The 21,564-nt window shown below is 43.1% G+C and overlaps 1 protein-coding gene across 5 annotated transcripts in view; it reads right to left on the bottom strand.

Annotated features, from left to right (window-relative positions):
• The window catches only part of vwde (von Willebrand factor D and EGF domains), a 221,177-nt gene extending 200,547 nt beyond the window's left edge, over window positions 1-20,630 (bottom strand). For all 5 annotated transcript variants that reach the window (XM_048562926.2, XM_048562945.2, XM_059654906.1 and 2 more), the window contains exon 1: window positions 20,276-20,630. In XM_048562926.2, coding sequence (XP_048418883.2) covers window positions 20,276-20,354 — 79 coding nt within the window. In that variant the 5' untranslated portion in view covers window positions 20,355-20,630. The remainder of the gene's footprint in view (window positions 1-20,275) is intronic.
• Between the last annotated feature and the right edge of the window lie 934 nt (window positions 20,631-21,564).

Here is a 21,564-nt window from a genome sequence, read left to right as displayed (position 1 = left end):
TTTTTTTGATGGTACTTCAGTTAAGGTGTAATGACTTTTCTGCTTTCATAGAGACTGTTTCATAAAGAATTTTAAACAAAGCCTGAAATATCAGATTTCCCCATGTTTTGGGATCACTTACTACTGAGAAAGTTGAAAGCTTTAGCAACTGACATCTTTCAGATCCCTGCTGGCGCTGTTATAGGTAACATTCATTCAAAATATCAAACTGCATTGTTCAGTTTAATGTTGCTTTGCTTATGAATGGGTTTGTTATTTTCCTTCTCTGTGGCTTCTCTCTCCCCCAGTGGCAACATGGTAATACAGACGTTTGGAAGAATCATAGGATTCGATCAATATCATGGGAATATTAAAGCATTTCAGAGAGGTCTTGGAAAGTTGTCTTCTTGTTGTTATCATATCCTGAAATTTTCACGAATATCCTCTGTTTTGCAATAACGAAATATAAAGTTAGTTGATCAGTATTCTTTGTATAAGGAATTGTTTTAATCTTACTGTCATCTTTTATCATCCACTAGATAACTATGCCGATGACTCCTAAAAAGTCCTAACGGGGAATGCAGAAGACATCACATTTTTTTTGGGTCAATGAGCTTAACTTGCCAATAATACTTTGCTAAACTTGCTTTATCTCCATGATAAGCGATGATGGGAACTGCAGATGCTGGAGAAGCCGATATAACAAAGTGTGGAGCTGGATGAACACAGCAGGCCAAGCAGCATCTTAGGAGCACAAAACCTGATGTTTTGGGCCTAGACCGATTTCCTTTTCTGATCAAGGGTCTAGGCCTGAAACGTTAGCTTTTGTGCTCCTAAGATGCTGCTTGCCCTGCTGTATTCATCCAGCTCCACACTTTGTTATCTCCATGATAGTTGGTTTATATTTTAGAACTCAACAAGCAGATTTATGTACATATTATCCTCAATGACTTTCCTTTTTTCATTTGTTGATGTTCTATTTAGAGCACACAACATAACATCACAAAAATAGACCCTTCAGCCCATCGTGTCTATGCCAACCAGGGTTTCCTAAACTGAACTAGCTCAATTTGCCTGAATTTGGCCCACATCCCACTAAACCTTTCCAATCCATGTACCTGGACAAATGTCTTTTAAATGTTGTAACCGTATTCGCCTCTACCACTTCCTCTGGCAATTAGTTCTATGCACGAACCACCCTCTGCGTGAAAAAGTTGCCCCTCAGGTCCCCTTCAATTCTTACCCCATTCCCCCACCCCCTTCACCTTAAACCTATGCAATCAAACTTTGCAATTGCATACACCGGGAAAAAGCCCTTGGCAAAGGTCTTGATGACATCCACATAGACAATGTTTACCATTCTGCATGTATCTACCTTTTCGGTCACATCCTCAAAAAACTCAATCAAGTTTGAAAGATGCAATTTCCCACACAACATGTTGCTGATTATCCTCAGTCATTGCCTTTTCAAAAGTATGTAAATCCTGTCTCTCAGAATCGCTTCCAAAAATGTACCCACCACTGACGTCAGACTCAAAGGTCTGTAGTTCCCTGGTTTTTCCTTGCAGCCTTTATTAAATAATGGCACATTAGCCACCCTCGAGTCTTCCAGCACATCACCTATGGTTATTGATGATACAAATATCTCTGTGGGAACTGGGAAGAAATTGCTTACCACTCAATTTCCTCGATACACTTAATCAGGTCCTGGGATTTATCTGTCTTTGTGTATTTTAAGACCACCAGCACCTCCTCGTCTGTAATATAGACTCTTCAAGGCATCACTGTTTATTTCACCAAGCTCCCTAGCTTTCACATTTTTCTTCACAGTAAATACTGACAAAATATGCACTTACGATCTCACTCATCGCCTGTGGTTCCATACATTGATGGCCTTGATCTTTAATGGGCCCTATTCTCTCCCTAGTTACTCATTTGCCCTTAATAAGATTGTAGAATCTCCTTGGATTCTGCTTAACCTTATCTGCCAAAGCTCTCTCATGTTGACTTGAGCCCAGCTGTCCATCCCTGCCATATGCCTCCTCCTTTTTCTTTACCAGAGCCTCAATATCTCTCGTCATTCAGAGCTCCCTACTCCTGCCAGCCTTGCCCTTCACCCCAACAGGAACATGCTGCTCTGATCTCTCGTTATCTCACTTTTGAAAGCCTCCCACATGACAGATGACCCTTTACCTGTGAACTGCCTCTCCCAACTTTTGAAAGTTGTTGTTAATAACACCAGCCCTAATTTAGGACTTTAACTTGTAACCAGGCCTATTATTTTCCATAACTATTTTAAAACTAATAAAATTATGATCTCTGATCCCAAAATGCTTCCCCACCCTGAACTCAATCACTTGTACTGACTTATGTACCAAGAGGTGGTCAGGCTTTGTCCCTTCACTAGCAGAGGCATCTCTATATCAATTGGGAACGTTTTCTTGCAAGTAATTAACAAATTCCTCCCTATCGAAGCCCTTAGCATCACAGCAATCCCAGCCTATATCTGGAAATTTAGAATCCCCTACTACCACAACCCTATCATTCTTACAGCTATCTGCGATCTCCATGCACATTTGCTCCTCAATTTCCCAAGAACTGAGGGACCTGGGACCTAGAACATAGAACTGTACAGCACAGCACAGGCCCTTCGGCCCATGATGTTGCGCCGAACTTCTACCCTAAGCCTAAGCTGTATCTAACCTCCACCCCTACGTTATACTATCATCCATATGCCTGTCTAATAGCCACTTAAATGCCCATAATGAGGCCGACTCCTCTAGCCTCTCCGGCAATGCATTCCACGCCCCAACCAATCTCTGAGTAAAGAACCTGCCTCTGACGTCTCCCCTGTATCTACCTCCACTCACTTTAAAACTATGCCCCCTCATAATAGCTACTTCCACTCTAGGAAAAAGTCACTGGCTGTCCACTCTATCTATATCTCAGATCATTTTGTACACCTCTATCAAGTCACCTCTCAGCCTTAGTACAATCCCAAAGTGATCTTCGTATTTCTCAGTTTTACTCATATAGCTTCACTGCACAATCCCCCAGGAATATCCTAAGTGCTATCCTGATGTTTTCCCTGATCAAAAACACCACTCTTCCTCTTCTTTTGCCTCCTCTTCCATCTTTCCTGTAGCATTTATACCCTAGAACATTGAGCTACCAGTCCTGTTCCTCCCTCTGCCATGAATCCATAGTACCTACGATATCCAAGTCCCATGTTCCCATCCATGCCCTAAGTTCATCCACCTTACCTGTCAGGCCTCTTGCACTGAAATAAATACATTTTAATTCATCAGTCTTCCCCTGTTCCTCGTAGTGCTCTTGCCTGCCTTATCTATTTAATTTGCTCTGTTGAACTTTGGCACCAGCCTCAGCCTTCTCTCACCCCACATAGATTCCCATTCCCCTGCCATGCTAATTTAAAGCCTCTTGAACAGCTCTAGCAAATCTCCCCACCCAGGTATTGCTCTCCCTTCCCACCTCCATTTAAAGCACAACCCATCCCTCTTGTTCAGCTGTTGCATTTGCAACTGTTTCTATGATGGCTTCTGATTTTGAAGAACTGAAATGTTTGAGATTGAAATATAGACCACACAAAATAGTTCAATTGTGACATTCAAACAACTAAGAATTTGAATGCATCTCATCTATAGACTCTGATTAAAGTCTCTTTTAGTAGCTGTGACTAGGAGTAAGAATTTAATTCTGCCCATACTTTAGTTATCATTCAACCGTTAATTAAAATAATTGAAAAAAAAGGTCATCTGGCCATTGCAACATTGGGCTGAAATCTACCCATCCTTATGGGTGAGCTGGCAGTTGTGAAAGCCTATTAAATGGCAAAGGAAGAGTGGAGCGCCTGCCATCACAATATTTTTAACCCGTAGTGACCAAAGCAGAGCATAGCCTTCATGCCTAGAGATAAACGGAAACCCCTTAGTGATCAACTGAAGGCTTTTTCCCATCATCATGGCATTTTGGCAGCTTTGGATTTAATGCATAGGAAGACAACCTGGTGGATCCTGGCAGTTACTACACTACAATAAAAGAGTGAAAAGTAGATTCTAGAAACCTGAAACAGAAACAAATTGCAGGCAAAACTCAGCAGGCCTTTCAGCATCTGCAGAGGGAAAGCAGAGTTAAAAGTTCAGAAGCAGTCTGAAGAAGTGTCACTGGACTCAACGTTTTTTCCTGTTTTCATTCATCATACTATGTCTGGCTTAGATGCCCTCTACTCTTATCCTTTAGAATTCATGACCACACATGGTTCATGGGTCTTGTATCAACAGTAGTCTGACTGTCATTATTATCCTTGAACAAAATCTCAGTATAGCATGCATGAATAACAGTGTAATGCAATAAACGGTTGTCTCTGATATTGTACCTTAACTTCACCATATTGCCTACTAGCGTTTCCTTGTGACATTGTTTTGCTGATTTTTGATTAACTTAAATTTGGATATTTTCAAATGACATTCACAGAATATTTAAGGATAAAGATAATGATGACACTAAAGGAACAGGACTGGATGTGAAAAACTTCAGTATGTCCCATGGTCACAAAAATATAGCTGCAGAAAAATTTTCCACCAACGATAGGCACACACGCCAAAAAATGTGGCGAGCAAGTGTACACTTTACTTCGATCTTCCAACATTAGAAATAGAAGAGCAGGCTATTTGGTCCCTTGATCCTGCTTAATCATTCAATGAAGTTACAGGAAATCTTCTATTTCAACTATGTCCAAAAATAAATTTAAATTTTTGATACTGTTCAACAAGAATTGTATTCTTATTTGTTACTTATTTGTTACATATTTGTATAATGTGATATACTTGTTAAGATACATATTTGTTCTGTGCTTTAACTTGGTGTTTAGGCAAATGTAGTCCACAAGCTTTGCAAATTGTCTCATACTTATCTTCATGCATTTAGGTAGTTCTCTTAGGCTATAATATGGTTTCCTTCTGTTTAAAATTTCTTGGGCAGGAAGGCTGCTTTTAGCACTCTTATCTCATAGGTGTATAAAAACAAATCACAACACCAAGGCCTATTAATGTTGGCAGCTTGAGATCTATATAAATTAACAGAAGTATTGATTTAGACTTTATATGTGGCTGGCAAGTTCCATTATATGCACCTTGCAGCTCACAAAAGAACTCTTGCATCATTCTGTTCTAATGAATTAGATAAAGATCAAGACTTATTTTTACACACATTAGAGTTCACCACAACAAAGAAAGCAATAATTGAATAATAAGTTTCCATGAGAATGATCACTGCAACTCCTTGTATTTTTAGTTACATTGAAATAATTGAGAGCAAGTTGCCGGAATCATAAAGCCATACAGAAAACCAGGTGCACAAACTAATTTTATAAACTTGTTGGATGGGTCATAGATTCAGAAATGTGGGTATAAACAACTTCACAGATAAGACAAAATTTTATTACGTACTTTAATCTTGCGTGAATGACAGAGGGTCCAGTGGTGGAGTATCAGCTCAGTGTAATAAACATAATTAATGATCAACTTGGACTACTTTTGACTACCTCTTTGTGATAACTGGTTGAGGGTAAAAAAAAATTGAGATGCCTAACATAGTCAATCATAATATCTTCCCATGATTAGGCAAGATACTTAATTGTGGCAAGTCATAATTCAATGATTGCTTATTGTAGTGTGCCCAATGCTAATGTTAAAGTTTAACGTAACTCCCAATGTATTTATCAAATACTAGACCACCTTCGATCACGTCCTTTGTCGACTTCTATCTGCAGCCCCGCTCCACATCCTAATTCTTATTTTATCATGTGTCCACTTCTGGAAAATAAATTTCCCCCAGTTGGCAGGCAGTTTCAAAATTCCAACTATCCAGGCTTTGGCCCGCTGTTCTCTATGACATTTTTACAGCTACTGATTTGCTCAACAGCTCACCTGCGTTGACTATAGAATCAACTGAAAACATTACTTTCGCTCATTCATTCCATCAACCCATAAAAAGTCCTCCTCACCATTTCCTTAAGTCCAAGAAATTTGAATGGATATAACCAAGAAACAGTTTATTCATTGCTTGCCAGATCTGGCTGAACCACATAAAGCAGTATCAGATCTTGCTCTCATCTGCAAAAACTGCTCATTATTCTGGGATCACCAGAACACACAAGATAAATTTGCAAGGTTTTTTTTGTCTGTTGCAAACCATTTTCTTAAACCTTCTTACTTTTTTCCTCCATTCTTACCTCCAACAGTGTGAGAAGAGTTCATGGACTGCTGTGTCATAAAGATTGAGATAATCTAGTCAAATAACTCTGCTAACATCATCTCTTCCATTTGGCCATCAAGCCAGACTTTTATGGATCCTGCCTGCCTGGCCCGGATCCATATTATCTAGTTTATCTCTTTTCTCCCTGCAATTCTCTGTCTAAGCTTATTTTGTCCATGAGACCAAACCCCTGCTTGCTAGGCCATATTTCACCAGGGACCATTGGTGAACTGACAGCCTAGTGTTATTATTGCTGGACTGTCAATCCAGAGAACCAGATCATGTTCTGGGGACCTGCCTTTGAATCCTGCCACGGTAGATGGTGGAATTTGAATTCAATAAAAATATCTGGATTTAAGAATCTAACGATGACCATAAAACCATTGTAGATTGTTGGAAAAACCCTTCTGATCACTAATGACCTTCAGGGAAGGAAACTGCCATCCTTACTGGTCTAGCCTACGTGACCCAGATGCACTGTAATATGGTTGACTCTTAACTGCCCTCTGGGCAATGAGAGATGGACAATAAATGCTGCCTAGCCAGCAATGCCCTCATCCAACTTAAATTTTCCACGCTGCTCATCATCCTAATTGATGTGATGAATAGTTTGCTTTCCACAGGTAATGTCTATCTGTCTCCATCAAACTTATCATCATGGTGCAGCTCCTCAAGAAAACGTCGGTAACTACACCCCCACCCTCACCCCTACTAGTAACCTCTAGGACTTTGGGAAACAAAAGGAATGTGTTTCCAACTCTCAAGATGGTGCTGATTTTTCCAAGAATTCCATTCTACTATTTAAAGGCCAAAAGAAATGGGAACAGGAATAGGCCATTCAGGCCCTTGTCCCTGTTCAGTCATTCAATAGGATCATGGCTGATCTGACATTCCTCATATCCACTTTGCTGCTCTTCCTCTATAACCCTTGATTTCGACACTGATCAAAAATCTCTCTTGGCCTTAACATACACAAGGACTCTGTCCCCATAGTTCCCTTTGGTAAAGAGTTTGAAAGGATCATAACCGTCAGGAAGAAATTCCTCCTCATTTCAGTCTTAAATTTGGCTCAGTCTTTGCTGAGATTTTGCCCTCTGGTCATAGACTCCCACATGAAGGGAAATATCCTCTCAACATCTACCCTGCCTAATCCATTGAAAAGCCAATATGTTTTAATGACATTGCCTAGCATTCTTCGAAATTCTAATGAGTTGAAACTGGTTTTGTCTTTGCTCACAAGACAAACCCTCCATATCAGAGATCATCCTCGTGAACCCTCTCTGAAATGTCTCCAATGAAATGATATCTTTCTTTAAATAAGACAATGAAAATTCATACATTATTCTAGATGCGATCTCACCAGCACTTTGTACTGTTGCAGTCAACCTTGTCTATTCTTGAAATAAGGGCCAGCATTTCATTAGCCTTCCTGATTACCTGCTACACCATGTGCTAGCTTCCTGGGTTTCATTCACAAGTACCCCCAGATGCCTTTGCAGGCAGCTTTCTCAAGCCTTTCTCCATTTAGAGTAGCACTGTTGTTTTGTTCTCAACAACCTCACATTTTCGTGCATTAAACATAATTTGCTACATTTTTGCCCTCTTACTTGACCTCTCTAAACTGTATCCCTCTCAACCTGCAACTTTCACACAATACTGTTCAAAAATTTATCCAAATTATAACGAATAGATTATGCAAGTGTGAGAAAGGCACAATTTCTCTCCTTATCATTCTTGCCTTGTCTGCTGCCCCAGCATGGTTTACCACACCGTCCTCCTCCAACACCTCTCCACTGTGACACAGTTGGATTGGTCTGTGCCCATCTGACTTCATTATTATCTAATTGTCAATGAGAATCACGAACAATGCCACCTCTTTACACTCCAGCACCAAAACCTATGGTTTCTCCTGTGGTAACAAAGTGTGGAGCTAGATGAACACAGCAGGCCAAGCAGCATCTTAGGAGCACAAAAGCTGACGTTTCAGGCCTAGACCCTTCATCAGAAAAGGGGGATGGGGAGAGGGTTCTGAAATAAATAGGGAGAGGGGGAGAGGTGGATTGAAGATGGATAGAGGAGAAGATAGGTGGAGAGGAGACAGGCAAGTTAAAGGGGCGGGGATGGAGCCTGTAGAGGTGAGTATAGTTGGGGAGATAGGGAGGGGATAGGTCAGTCCGGGGAGGACAGACAGGTCAAGGGGACGGGATAAGGTTAGTAGGTAGGAAATGGAGGTGCAGCTTGAGGTGGGAGGAAGGGATAGATGAGAGGAAGAACATGTTAGGGAGGCAGGGACGAGCTGGGCTGGTTTTGGGATGCAGTGGGAGGAGGAGAGATTTTGAAGCTTGTGAAATCGACATTGATGCCTTTGGGCTGCAGGGCTCCTGAGTGGAATATGAGTTGCTGTTCCTGCAACCTTTGGGTAACATCATTGTGGCACTGCAGGAGGCCCAGGACGGATATGTCGTCGAAGGAATGTGAGGGGGAGTTGAAATGGCTCACGACTGGGAGGTGCAATTGTTTATTGTGAGCCGAGCGCAGGTGTTCTGCAAAGCGGTTCCCAAGCCTCCGCTTGGTTTCCCCAATGTAGAGAAAGCCACAACTAGTACACCAGATGCAATATACCACATTGCACATCAAACAGATGTTCACCTGCACATCTGCCAATGTCTTCTTGGGGCCTGGGATGGGGGTGAGGGAGGAGGTGTGGGCGCAAGTGTTGCACTTCCTGCAGTTGCAGGGGAAGGTGCTGGGTGTGGTGGGGTTGGAGGGGAGTGTGGAGCGGACAAGGGAGTCCCAGAGAGAGTGGTCTCTCCGGAAAGCAGACAAGGGTGGGGATGGTAAAATGTCTTTGGTGATGGGGTTGGATTGTAAATAGCAGAAGTGTCAGAGAATGATGTGTTGTATCCGGAGGTTGGTGGGGTGGTATGTGAGAATGAGGGGGGTTCTCTTTTGGTGGTTATTGTGGGTACGGAGTGTGAGGGATGAGTTGCGGGAAATGCGGATGACACGGTCGACGGCGTTCTTGACCATTGCGGGGGGTGGGTGGGGGTGATATTGCGGCCCTTGAAGAATGAGGACGGGATGAGTTTGGAGATGGTCCTGGTGAACTTGAGGTTGGGGTGGAAGGTGTTGGTGAAGTGGATGAACTATTCGAGCTCCTCTTGGGAGCATGAGGCGGTGCCGATACAGTCAATGTAACAGAGGAAGAGGTGGGGTTTTGGGCCAGTGTAGGTACAGAAAAGGGACTGCTCCACGTAATCTAAAAAGAGGCAGGCATAGCTTGGGCCCATGCGGGTACCCCTGGCCACCCCGTTTGTCTGTAGGAAGTGGGAGGAATCAAAAGAGAAGTTGTTGACGGTGAGGATGAGTTTGGCCAGGCTGATGAGGGTGTCGGTGGAGAGGGACTGATCGGGCCTGCGGGACAGGAAGAAGCGGAGGGCCTTGAGGCCATCTGCATGCGAAATGCAGGTGTATAAGAACTGGACGTCCATGGTGAAAATGAGGTGTTGGGGAGCAGGGAATTGGAAGTTCTGGAGGAGGTGGAGGGTGTGGGTGGTGTCGCGGACGTAGGTAGTGAGTTTGTGGACCAAGGGGGAGAAAATGCAGTCCAGATAGGTGGAGAGGAACAGGCGGAGACAATGGGTTGACTAGGGCAGGTGGGTATGTGGAGTTTGGGAAGGAGTTAGAAGCGGACGGTGTGGGGTTGGGGAACAATGAGGTTGGAGGCTGTGGGTGGAAGGTCACCTGAGGTGATGAGGCTGTGGATGGTTTGGGAGATGATGGTTTGGTGCTCGGTGGTGGGGTCATGATCAAGGGGGCGGCAGGAAGAGGTGTCGGAGAGTTGGCGTTTGGCCTCGGCGATGTGACGGTCAGTGAGCCATACTACCACTGCGCCACCCTTGTCTGCGGTTTGATGGTGAGGTTGGGGTTGGAGCGGAGGGAGCAGAGGGCTGCCTGTTCTGCGGGGGAGAGGTTGGAGTGGGCGAGAGGGGTGGAGAGGTTGAGGCGGTTGATGTCCCGACGGCAGTTGGAGATGAAGAGGTCAAGGGAGGGTAGGAGGCCTGGGGTGGTGTCCAGGAGGAGGACTTGTGTTGGATGAGGGTGAAGTGGTCAGTGGAGGGAGGGTAGGCTCCCAGTTAAAGAAGTAAGCGTGGAGGCGAAAGCAGCGGAAAAACTGCTCTATGTCCAAACGTGACTGGTATTCGTTGATGTGTGGGTGGAGGGGCACAAAGGTGAGCCCCTTGCTGAGGACTGACCATTCGCCTTCCATTAGGGGTAGGTCTGGGGGGGGATGGTGAAAATTCGGCAGGGCTCAGTGTGGCTGTCTTCTCTGGGGTTGCTGGCTGTGGAGGCTGTGGGCGGAGCGATGTCGGCATCGGCTGTTGGGGGGGGGGGCTTGCGTCATCGTTGGCGGTGGGCGGGGTAGATCCAGCGTCTGTGATGGGCGAAGCCGCATCGGCAGTGGTGGTAATATTTGTGGTGTTAGTTGTAGAAGTGGAGGCGGTGGCTACAGCAGCGGTCACGTTCGCGGTCCCAGAAGTGGTCCTTCCCGCGGTGGCAGATGTGATGTCATCAGTGGGTTCTCGGCAGAGGCCTCGTGGCCAATGGCGGCAGGTACATGGTGGGGGAGGTGTGGGGTCAGGCTGGGGATTTGGGAGGTGGAAAAATCCCGTTTTGGGTGGCTGGGGCCAGTTAGCTTGTTGTACTTACGGTTTTTAGTGTCCAGTAAAGCGGGGTAGAACTGTGTGTTCAGTTTGTGGATCCTGCGGAGGATAAAAAACAGGAGAGGTCCTTTGCAGGTCTGGGAGAAGGAGGCTCTGAGCTGGGGTAGGCTGGATTGTAATGCCTGGAGATGCCGGCGCATTGCTGTGAGTGCGTGTTTCAGGACTCACAGGGAGAAAACGCTTCTGAAGGGTCTCGATGTTCTGGATGTAGTTATGGGCACGGTTGCGACCAAATTGGGAAGGCTTGAATGTGGACTGCAGTCCATTGGGGATGATCTGGTTCCGTAGGCAGGTGCTGAGGAAGGTGATGTGGCTGTGGTACCTGGTTTGCTTCAGGACATGGTCGAGCAGTTTCAAGGCCCAAGAGATTTGTTCTGGACATCTCATCCATATACTGTTCAACAGCATTATCATCTGACAACAAATACAGAATTTTCATGTGTAAACTGAACAACCAGCTCTATCTTGTGATCATCTCTCAGGCTCCTCTATTGTCTCTAGATTATCTGACAAATTGTTCGGCAAAACAAAAACCTTTTCCAAATAAATATACAAACTCCATTCCCCGACTACTAATTCCATCTCTTCTCTTGACAACTGCTTCAGGTTGAATCAGACCATTAACAACCTTGCTATCACTCTGGACCTGGAGGCAAGATTCTAATCACTTAGCCACATATGATGAAAGATGTATGATTTATACACTTTTTTTAAAAAAGTGTTTGGATTTCAAACTATTGGCATGTAGGTTTTGGTTTATTTTTGAGAAAACATTTAAAAATTAATTAGGCCAGTCATTTTGGACATTTATGATCAGAAAGAAAAAACATTAAGCCATCACCTTTGGTAAAATCTAAGTGAGCAATTTTTATTTTTATTTAGTTTAAAAGCTTTTGCCTCAGTTCAAATGAGTCGTGACAGAGGTTCAAGTATAGCTCCTCCCTGAAAACAAGATTGTTCGGCGCTGTTACAGTAATAAGTTAAAGCAGTGAAAGAATGTATTTTGTATAACTTCCAGACCAGGAGTGTTTAGACAAAATCCTGCAGAAGTTAGCCTAGACTTTCCTATCAGCTTTGTTAATATTTAAGATAAATGACTTCATAGCTGACAGGACATAAACTAAGCAGCAGTTAAGTCAAATCTAATGATTGGGCAAAGGAAAATGTCTCTTTTTTATTAACTGTAAAATGATGGTGCTGGGGAGTAAACAGAAGTATGTTTTGATGTGTGTTTTGAAATTAACAACATTGTATTTATATAGCTTAGGAACAGGATTAAGCTTTTAAGTCCATTTACACTGCTCTGCTATCTAATAGATCATGGCTGATTGAAGTGTTCAATGCCTTTGAGCCACACTATCCACATAAATTTCTGATTACCAATTGCAGAAAGAGTTATCAATCTGTACTTTAAACTTAAGGGCTGAGCCTCTGTAGCCCTCTATGAAAAATAATTTGAAAGATTCAGAACACTTAGTTTAAAGAAAAATCCTCATACTCAATGGCAAGCCTTACTTTACAACTGTACTCCTGATTCTCAATTCTTCAGCCAAGATTGACATCTTACCTCCATCTACTCATTAAATACTTTGTAGTTTTAAATGAGATCACCGCTCATTCTTCAAAACTCTAGAGAATATAGGCCCAGTTTGGTCAATCTCTCTTCACAAGACAACTGTGCAATCCTGGAGAACAAGCTTGGCAAACTCTCATTTGTATTCTCTCCACACGAATAATATCCTTTTTAAGAGACTAAAGCAGCACACAATATTCAAAGCGCAGTCTAACTAAGCTTCAATTCAAGCACTACTCCTGTACTAAAATCCTTTCACAATAAAAGGCTAACATTTCATTAGCCTCCATAATGGCTTCCTGAACTTGGTTGCCATTAAGTCACTGAAGGCTATGTCCTTTTGTACATCTATGTTTTCCAACTTCTTACCATTTAAGAGATGCTCAGTATACCTGTTCCTCCTACCACAGTGGAAAACCTCACATTGTTCAAAAACATATGCCACCTGTTACGTTCATGCCCACTCAGTAAGTCTGTCCAAATCCTCTTACAGCCACTTTACACTTCTTCACAACACATATCAGAACATAGAACAGTACAGCACTGTACAGCCCCTTCGGCCGTCGATGTTGTGCCGGACTTTTACCCAAAACCTAAGGTCCATCTAACCTCCACTCCATCTTATATTATCATCCATATGCATATCTAATAGCCGCTTAAATGCCCCTAATGAGGCCAAGTCCACTACCTTCTCTGGCAATGCATTCTACACCCCGACCACTCTCTGAGTAAAGAATCTACCTCTGACATCTCCCTGATATCTACCTCCACTCACTTTAAAACTATGTCCCCTCGTAAAAGCTACCTCCACCCTAGAAAAAGGTCTCTGGCTGTCTACTCTATCCATATCTCTGATCATTTTGTACACCTCTATCAAGTCACCTCTCATCCTTCTTTGGTCTAAAGAAAAAAGCCCCAGCTCTCTCCACCTTCTCTCATAAGATCTTCCCTCCATTCCAGGCAACATCCTGGTAAATCTCCTCTGCACCTTTTCCAATGCTTCCACATCTTTCCTGTAATGAGGCGACCAGAACTGGACACACAATACTCCAGATGTGGCCGAACCAGGCATTTGTATAGCTGGAGCATAACTTCACGGCTCTTGAACTCAATCTCATCTATTAATGAAAACTAACACACCATACGCCTTAACAACTCTATCCACCTGGGTGGCAGCTTTCAGGGAACCGTGAACATGAACCCCAAATCCCTCTGGTTCCTCCACACTGCCAACAATCTTTCCGTTAACCCTGTATGTGGTTTTCAAATTTGTCCTTCCAACATGAATCACCTCACACTTTTCAGGGTTAAAATCCTTCTGCCACTTCTCAGTCCAGCAGTGCATTCTATCAATGACGCTTTGTAACCTAGAACAGCCCTCTGCACTGTCCACAACGTGATCCATCTTCGTATCATCCTCAAACTCGCTAATCCACCCTTCCACTCCTTCATGCAAATCATTTACAGAAATCACAAATAGAAGAGGATCGAGAACAGATCCTTGTGGTACACCACTCGTAACTGAGCACCATGTTGAATATACAAAGTTTAGCTTTGTATCATGTGCAAATTTGAAAATATTATTACACTTACCCCCCACCCACCCATGACAAAATCCAAATCATTGTGAACTGATGAGGCAACTAACAGACAAGGGAGTTATGGATAGAGTGATCCCTCCAGAAAGCAGACAGAGGTGGGGAGGGAAAAATGTCTTTAGTGGTGGGGTTGGAATGCAGATGGCAGAAGTGTCAGAGGATGAAGTGTTGGATTCGGAGGTAGGTGGGGTGGTACGTGAGGACCACTCTCTCCATGACTCCCTTGTCCGCTCCACACTCCCCTCCAGCCCACCACACCCGGCACTTTTCCCTGCAACCAGAGGAACTGCTACACCAGGGCCCTACACCTCCCCGCTCACCCCCGTCCCAGGCACCAAGAAGAATTTCCACATCAAGCAGATGTTCACCTGCACATCTGCTAATGTGGTATACTGCATGCACTGTACCCGTTGTGGCTTCCTCTACGTTGGGGAAACCAAGCGGAGGCTTGGGGACCACTTTGCAGAACACCTATGCTCGGTTCACACTAAACAACTGCACCTCCCAGTCGCAAACCAAACAACGATGCTACCCGAAGGTTGCAGGAACTGCAACTCATATTCCTTTTGGGAACCCTGCAGCCTAATGGTATCAATGTGGACTTCACAAGCTTCAAAATCTCTTCTCCCACTACCGCATCCCAAAACCAGCCCAGCTCGTCCCCACCTCCCTAACCTGTCCTTTCTCCCACATATCCCCTCTTCCCACGTAAAGCCACACCTTCATTTCCTACCAATTAACCTCATTCCCACCCCCTTGAACTACCTATCTTCTCCTCTGACCGCGTCTCCCGGATTTCCCGCAACACATCCCTCACACCCCGCCCCCGCCACAACCGCCCAAAGAGGATCCCCCTCGTTCTCACACACCACAGCACCAACCTCCGGATACAACGCATCATCCTCCGACACTTCCGCCATCTACCATCCGACCCCACCACCCAAGACATTTTTCCATCCCCACCCATGTCTGCTTTCCGGAGAGACCACTCTCTCCGTGACTCCCTTGTGCGCTCCACACTGCCCTCTAACCCCACCACACCCGGCACCTTCCCCTGCAACCGCAGGAAATGCTACACTTGCCCCCACACCTCCTCCCTCACCCCTATCCCAGGCCCCAAGATGACATTCCACATTAAGCAGAGGTTCACCTGCACATCTGCCAATGTGGTATACTGAATCCACTGTACCCGGTGTGGCTTCCTCTACATTGGGGAAACCAAGCGGAGGCTTGGAGACCACTTTGCAGAACACCTCCGCTCAGTTCGCAACAAACAACTGCATCTCCCAGTCGCAAACCATTTCCACTCCCCCTCCCATTCTTTAGATGACATGTCCATCATGGGCCTCCTGCAGTGCCACAATGATGCCACACGAAGGTTGCAGGAACAGCAACTTATATTCCGCCTGGGAACCCTGCAGCCTAATGGTATTAATGTGGACTTCACCAGTTTCAAAATCTCCCTTTCCCCAACTGCATCCCTAAACCAGCCCAGTTCGTCCCCTCCCCCCACTGCACCACACAACCAGCCCAGCTCTTCCCCTCTACCCACTGCATCCCAAAACCAGTCCAACCTGTCTCTGCCTCCTTAACTTGTTCTTCCTCTCACCCATCCCTTCCTCCCACCCCAAGCCGCACCCACATCTACCTACTGACCTCATCCCACCTCCTTGACCTGTCCATCTTCCCTGTACTGACCTATCCCTCCCTACCTCCCCACCTATACTCTCTCCACCTATCTTCTTTTCTCTCCATCTTCGGTCCGCCTCCCTCTCTCTCCCTATTTATTCCAGAACCCTTACCCCATCCCCCACTCTGATGAAGGGTCTAGACCCGAAACGTCAGCTTTTGTGCTCCTGAGATGCTGCTTGGCCTGCTGTGTTCATCCAGCCTCACATTTTATTATCTTGGATTCTCCAGCACCTGCAGTTCCTATTATCTCTGATACTATCTTCTCCTCTATCCATCTTCAATCCACCTCCACCTCTCTCCCTATTTATTTCAAAACCCCCTTCCCCTCCCCAATTTCTGAAGAAGTGTCTCAGCCCAAAACATCAGCCTTCATGTTCCTCTAATGCTGCTTGGCCTGCTGAGTTCATGAAGCTCTACACCTTGTTATCTCAATAACCTAATTTATCCTTACTGCTTTCTGCCTGTTAACCAATTCCTAATCCATGCTAGCACATTATTTCAATCCCACATGCTTTATTTGCACTAGTCAACCTCCTTTCGGGGATCTTTTCAAAAGACTTCAAGAAATTCAAGTCCACCACAGCTAATGATTCCCCTTTATATCTTAGTAGTCACGTTCTCAAAACAATTTCTTGAAATATTTGTCAAAATGTGTTTTCCCATTTGTAAATCCATGCTATGCTCAATCAACTTGGTTTATTTTATTTTTATTTCATCTGTACAATGAACTTCTAATTTATTAATTAATTGAAGAGAATAACCTTTTAACAATTTCTTCCATTTTCAGTAGTAGGATCCCTTTAAAAAACGCCAAATCCGCAGCTTCAATTGAAAGTAACAGCAGAAACATTTTTTCCTACATATTTTAATGTCTTTTTTTTCCAATGGAAAAGTGCTGTAATACCTGTGAAAAATTACACAATACTGGTCAAGGTAAGTGTCAAATTATTTTTGTAGGGAAAATCCCTATGGTGTTAAAAAGACACCTATATTAAAACACTGCACCAAATCATGACATTCAAACACAGCAACATATTTTAATCTTACTTTTCAAAATGTTGCTGACTCCTCAGCAAGCTTTCCATTTTCTTACAAGCTCTGAAATCCAGGGAGCCGCATTTCCAAACCACCACTGCAACAGATAGAATGGTTTGTGCAAAGAAATCTCCAGTCAAAATGAGGAATCTGACCTCAATGGGACAAGTCTGCAATTTCTTTTAATAATAGTCACTTCCAAGCCTCAGAATGCCAGGGGTGAAAAGGGCACAGGGTCAGTAGTGTCAAGGTAAATCAAATTTCCTCCCAAAAAAGACAGAAAGCCTATCATTCATGCAGCAGTGCGCCAATGCACCCAGATCAAAATACAATCCTTCATCTCCCATGTTTTTATATATTAAAATTGTCATTCATTTTAGGCTATGAAACTAATCTTGTTCCTCCCTTCACCTTTCCTGGAAATCTCCTTTAACACAGGAACTGTTAAGTGGCTGTGAAATCTATAAAAGAGCAGCTTTTCACAGTGAAGTACTCAACAACTTGTCTTAAAGGACACTGGATAGTTTATTTTATTGCTGCCAGAACTTTGTTCTCTCTCTTTGGAGATATATCACTTGGGCATTAAGCTGAAATACTTTAATATATTCAGAAAACATTAAGTTATGTTAACCCTTGTCTACTCCACCCAGTTCTATTCATCTGTGAGATGATATCTTTCAGCTTTATACCCAAGTCCTGATTTGCCTTTATCAGCCTGGGACTTAAATATTTCCAGTCAAAGTCTGACACACAAAAAAATTATAGTTGTGTTTGCCTACACCCGCCCCCGCTCCCCCCCCCCCCCCCACCCAGTCATCTTGCACACCATACAGACTTGGTAGCAAGGAATTCAATAACTGAATTTCAAATGTGTATATATGAAAAATAAAAGCATTCATCTCCAGCCTCACTGCAAAAATGGTTTATGTGTTAATATATCTAGGAGTGTGAACACAACTTGATAAGGTCATTTATTACAAATTCTTGCACATTTTAACAACTGAGAATACATTACAATGTATGTTAACCACACCACAATAGTGATAAGAGAAATTCAAGAGTTTATTTTTAAGGCACTAACTGTCAAAGAACGTGTCGCACTAACAATATACCAAAGAATGCTGAGTAGAGACAAATAGATTCATAATATCATATATTCACACTGACAAAAGAAAGAAAAAATTAAATTCCAAGAGACGAGTACCAAAATGTGGAAATTTGTCACATAAACAGGGAAAATATTCCAACTCAATGCAAATAAATCATTGTCACAATTTATATCTAGTACTGTTCATTTGTTGATGTCTTCATTAAAATACCTGTCAAAACATAGCACAATTTAGAGATTGGTCAATTGATCCTTTAATAGCCATGATTTGCGGAAGTGTTTGATGAGGAATTTTTTTTTCAAATAACTTGTGTCTCTTTTTCAGCTAATGTCAAGCACTATCAAATGTTGTTTAATGAGAATACAATACAATTCTCTGTTTCTGGAATCTACTGTAAGGTTACTATTTTCAACTGCAGAAGCAATGGCTGATGTGTTGCATTAGGATTACCAAAATCCAATAGAAAACACAGAAAAAGTGAATCCAAGCTTAATGTGTACCTACAATATGGATTAAAGGAAACTAAATCCTATATGATTATAATGTTGACTACAATGGAAAATGAAAAATAGAACAAAAGCAAACAAATGCAATGAAATGAGACAGAAGAAATCTGTACTACAGCCAAACCGTTAGAAGCACATCTGAAAGAATATCCAATGTGCTACTGATACTACTGTGCAATACTAATCCCAAGGGAGCTCAAGAGATATTTCCCTGTGCTCAAAGTATGTTGACTTAAGCAATGCCCTCTGGCTAAGAAAGGCAATCCAATATGTGTTGATATCTGAAATTACTGCAGTTGTAGAGGATAGACCATCAATATAACTGATGTACGTTAAGGCTTTCGCTACTTTCATTGCTACTGCCTATCATTTGCAGTTATAACACCGATTAGTACTATATCAACATTGTTAAATACCATGGGGAAGGAAATACTGTTTCAAAGTTACTTTCTTTTTATACAAGTTTTGACCATGCCTATCAAATGAAAGCATTGTGACAAATGCAGGCCTGTTTTGAAATGATATAAAACTTTCCTGGATTGTTTTCAGTTGTAAGGGAAAGCTGGGGAATTCTGTTTAGCCTTGGAATGCTTACACATAAAACAGATGGGGTGATGATAAATGACCAAGAAATTCTCAGTCCCAAAACTCCCCGAACTGCTTTGACCACTCAAGACTTGTCCATTTTACAAACCAAAAGTTAAGTCCTTTTAACAACAATGAACTGTTTCAATGCAAATTCCAAGAGAATTGCTTAGAGCACAGCACCGACGCCTCGGCAGCAAGATCTCTGCAATCTACATCACTGCTAAACACAAAACGATGGCGCAAAACATGTCAGGAGAGAAAAAAATACAGGCAACAAAACTCGAGAAAATAGCAACGCCACACACGGAGAAACATTGTTGTCACTTTTCTGCACCTTGTATTATCAATTCTTCTTGATCCACGGGACCATGGAGATAAATAACATTTACATAAACTACCGACATTCTCAAAGCAAACTTTAAAAATGTCGCTCTTGACTGGATTATTGTCTGATCATATCTGTATTAAGCTCTTGAACCGGCATTAATTTCTACACGATTGAAAGCTGCAACATTTAAAACTTTAAAAAGCGAAGAGATATTCTTGGTCTGACACAATTCAGTAATTAAACGAAAATGCCATATTTATATTCAATATTATGAAACAGGAGACCCGAAGATCGAATGGAACAGAACGACTCGGGAAAAAAAGTTGTTTAAAATGAAAGCGCAACCCAATGAAATTGTAAAGAAAAAAGCGAACACAAACAATTTGTTTCCAATGTCACATTCCCCTGCTTTGATTTCACTTTAATATTTTGCGCGTTGTGTTCAAATGGCCCTGATTAAAACCGATTTCTTTTATTACCAGGATGCCCATCTTTCAAACTACAACACCAAGCAGATAGAAATTTAGAAATACTTCAATTACCCGAGAAAACACAGCATGCATGTGTTTGATTGGGAATAACACGATTTCGAACATTGAATGTTTTGCAGTGGAGACATTGCGATTTAAGCTGCTTAGTGGATCTCAAACCAGTTACAATTACCCAAATACTTGTTTTAAATCAGGATTCTCCCTCTTACCCCTTCACCACACAAAAAAAAAGCAGAATAATCAGTCTGGTTAATTTGAATAAAAGTGACAAAAGACAGATGGCCTCATATTTTCTTCAAAACAAGTCAATTATTACATCCAAACAATTTAAATACAATTAACATATTCATCATTTTATCATTTAAAAATCTCTTACCTAACTGACAGGAAACATCGCGAAGGGATAACAGCAGAGTCCAGAAAATGCAACACCCCGTGAGTACTTTCACTGCCATCACCAATAAAAACCGATTTTCTTCTCTGCGGGACGAGGAACCAAAGTTTTTTTTTCCCCTTCTTCGGAAGGGGATAATTTCTCTTCTCGATTTCAGGGAGGGGTTGGATAGTTAAAGGGCGCTGAGAGATGAGGCTGACATGAGTCAGTGAGTGCCTGTTGCACTGTTTGCAGCTAGCGCTGCAGTGGCGCGAGTGCTCACAGCTGGAGGCGGAGGCGGAGCGGTCACTTGGCCAAGCGCCGCCGCCGCTGCTGCTGCTGCTGCTGCTCGCGCTCCCTTTCCCCAGTCCGGGACAATGTGCGCAGCTGAGGAAACGCGCGCACGTGCACGCGGCTCAAGTGGGAGCCAGGCGCGCGCCGTCCGAACAGGTGAGCGCGCGACCGAGCTCAGATTCCACTCCCACCCCCTCACCCCATACAAAGGATGCCGTGGGTGAGAACTTTCATCTCCAGTGTTGCTTCCTGAGAGCTGGGCTTTTCCACATCTGGTTGTTAAGAGCTAGATTCTTTAAAAATAATGCAGTGGATTTTCTGCTTTTCAGATTCAGTGGTGCTAACCAACTTAAGTGGTCTATAGATTTTTCCTTCTCTGTCCCTGCGGTCGCCGTTTGGGTTATAATCAGGTTCAAGTTGACAATAAAAACGTTTTCATTTTCTGCAAAAGTACCGTCTGACAATAAAGAACATAGCGCCACAGTTTGGACATCAAGACCAGGAACTGTTTGGATAAATACGAAGGTGGTTTCTAGCTGGAAGGTAGTGTGGTTAAGTCTAGCCCGCTAAGTGTTACTTTGTTCTTACGAGCCAGAAGCAAATACTTTCAAATTGTCTTTATTGTCGACCACGCGGTGTGACCGGGGTCAGTTTCTGTGAAACGCAAACGTTTTGGTTCACAAAATGTGACCTGTTATGATGTATCTCGTTCAGGGCGAAAAAGAACAAAACCCATTCACTGCAAATCTGTTACCTAGCTGAGTGCGAGGATCTCATGGGATCCGCACTCTATGTGGAGGTGATCAATTTTCTCTGCTTTCTCTCCTGCCTTTGTCTGCATTCTCAATCCTGAAATCATCCACACACTCAAGACAGTTTTCCTCAGCCTCCATCCTAATTCGCATCAGGTTTATTCAGTCTTGCGAAATCCAAAGCTATGTCCTTAAACGTACATTCATTCAGTCGTTGATTTAGTTTCCAAAAACCCAGTTTCACTT

This window comes from Stegostoma tigrinum, chromosome 2, assembly GCF_030684315.1.
Source record: "Stegostoma tigrinum isolate sSteTig4 chromosome 2, sSteTig4.hap1, whole genome shotgun sequence".
Taxonomy (NCBI): domain Eukaryota; kingdom Metazoa; phylum Chordata; class Chondrichthyes; order Orectolobiformes; family Stegostomatidae; genus Stegostoma; species Stegostoma tigrinum.
This window is presented reverse-complemented; position numbering and strand designations above follow the sequence as displayed.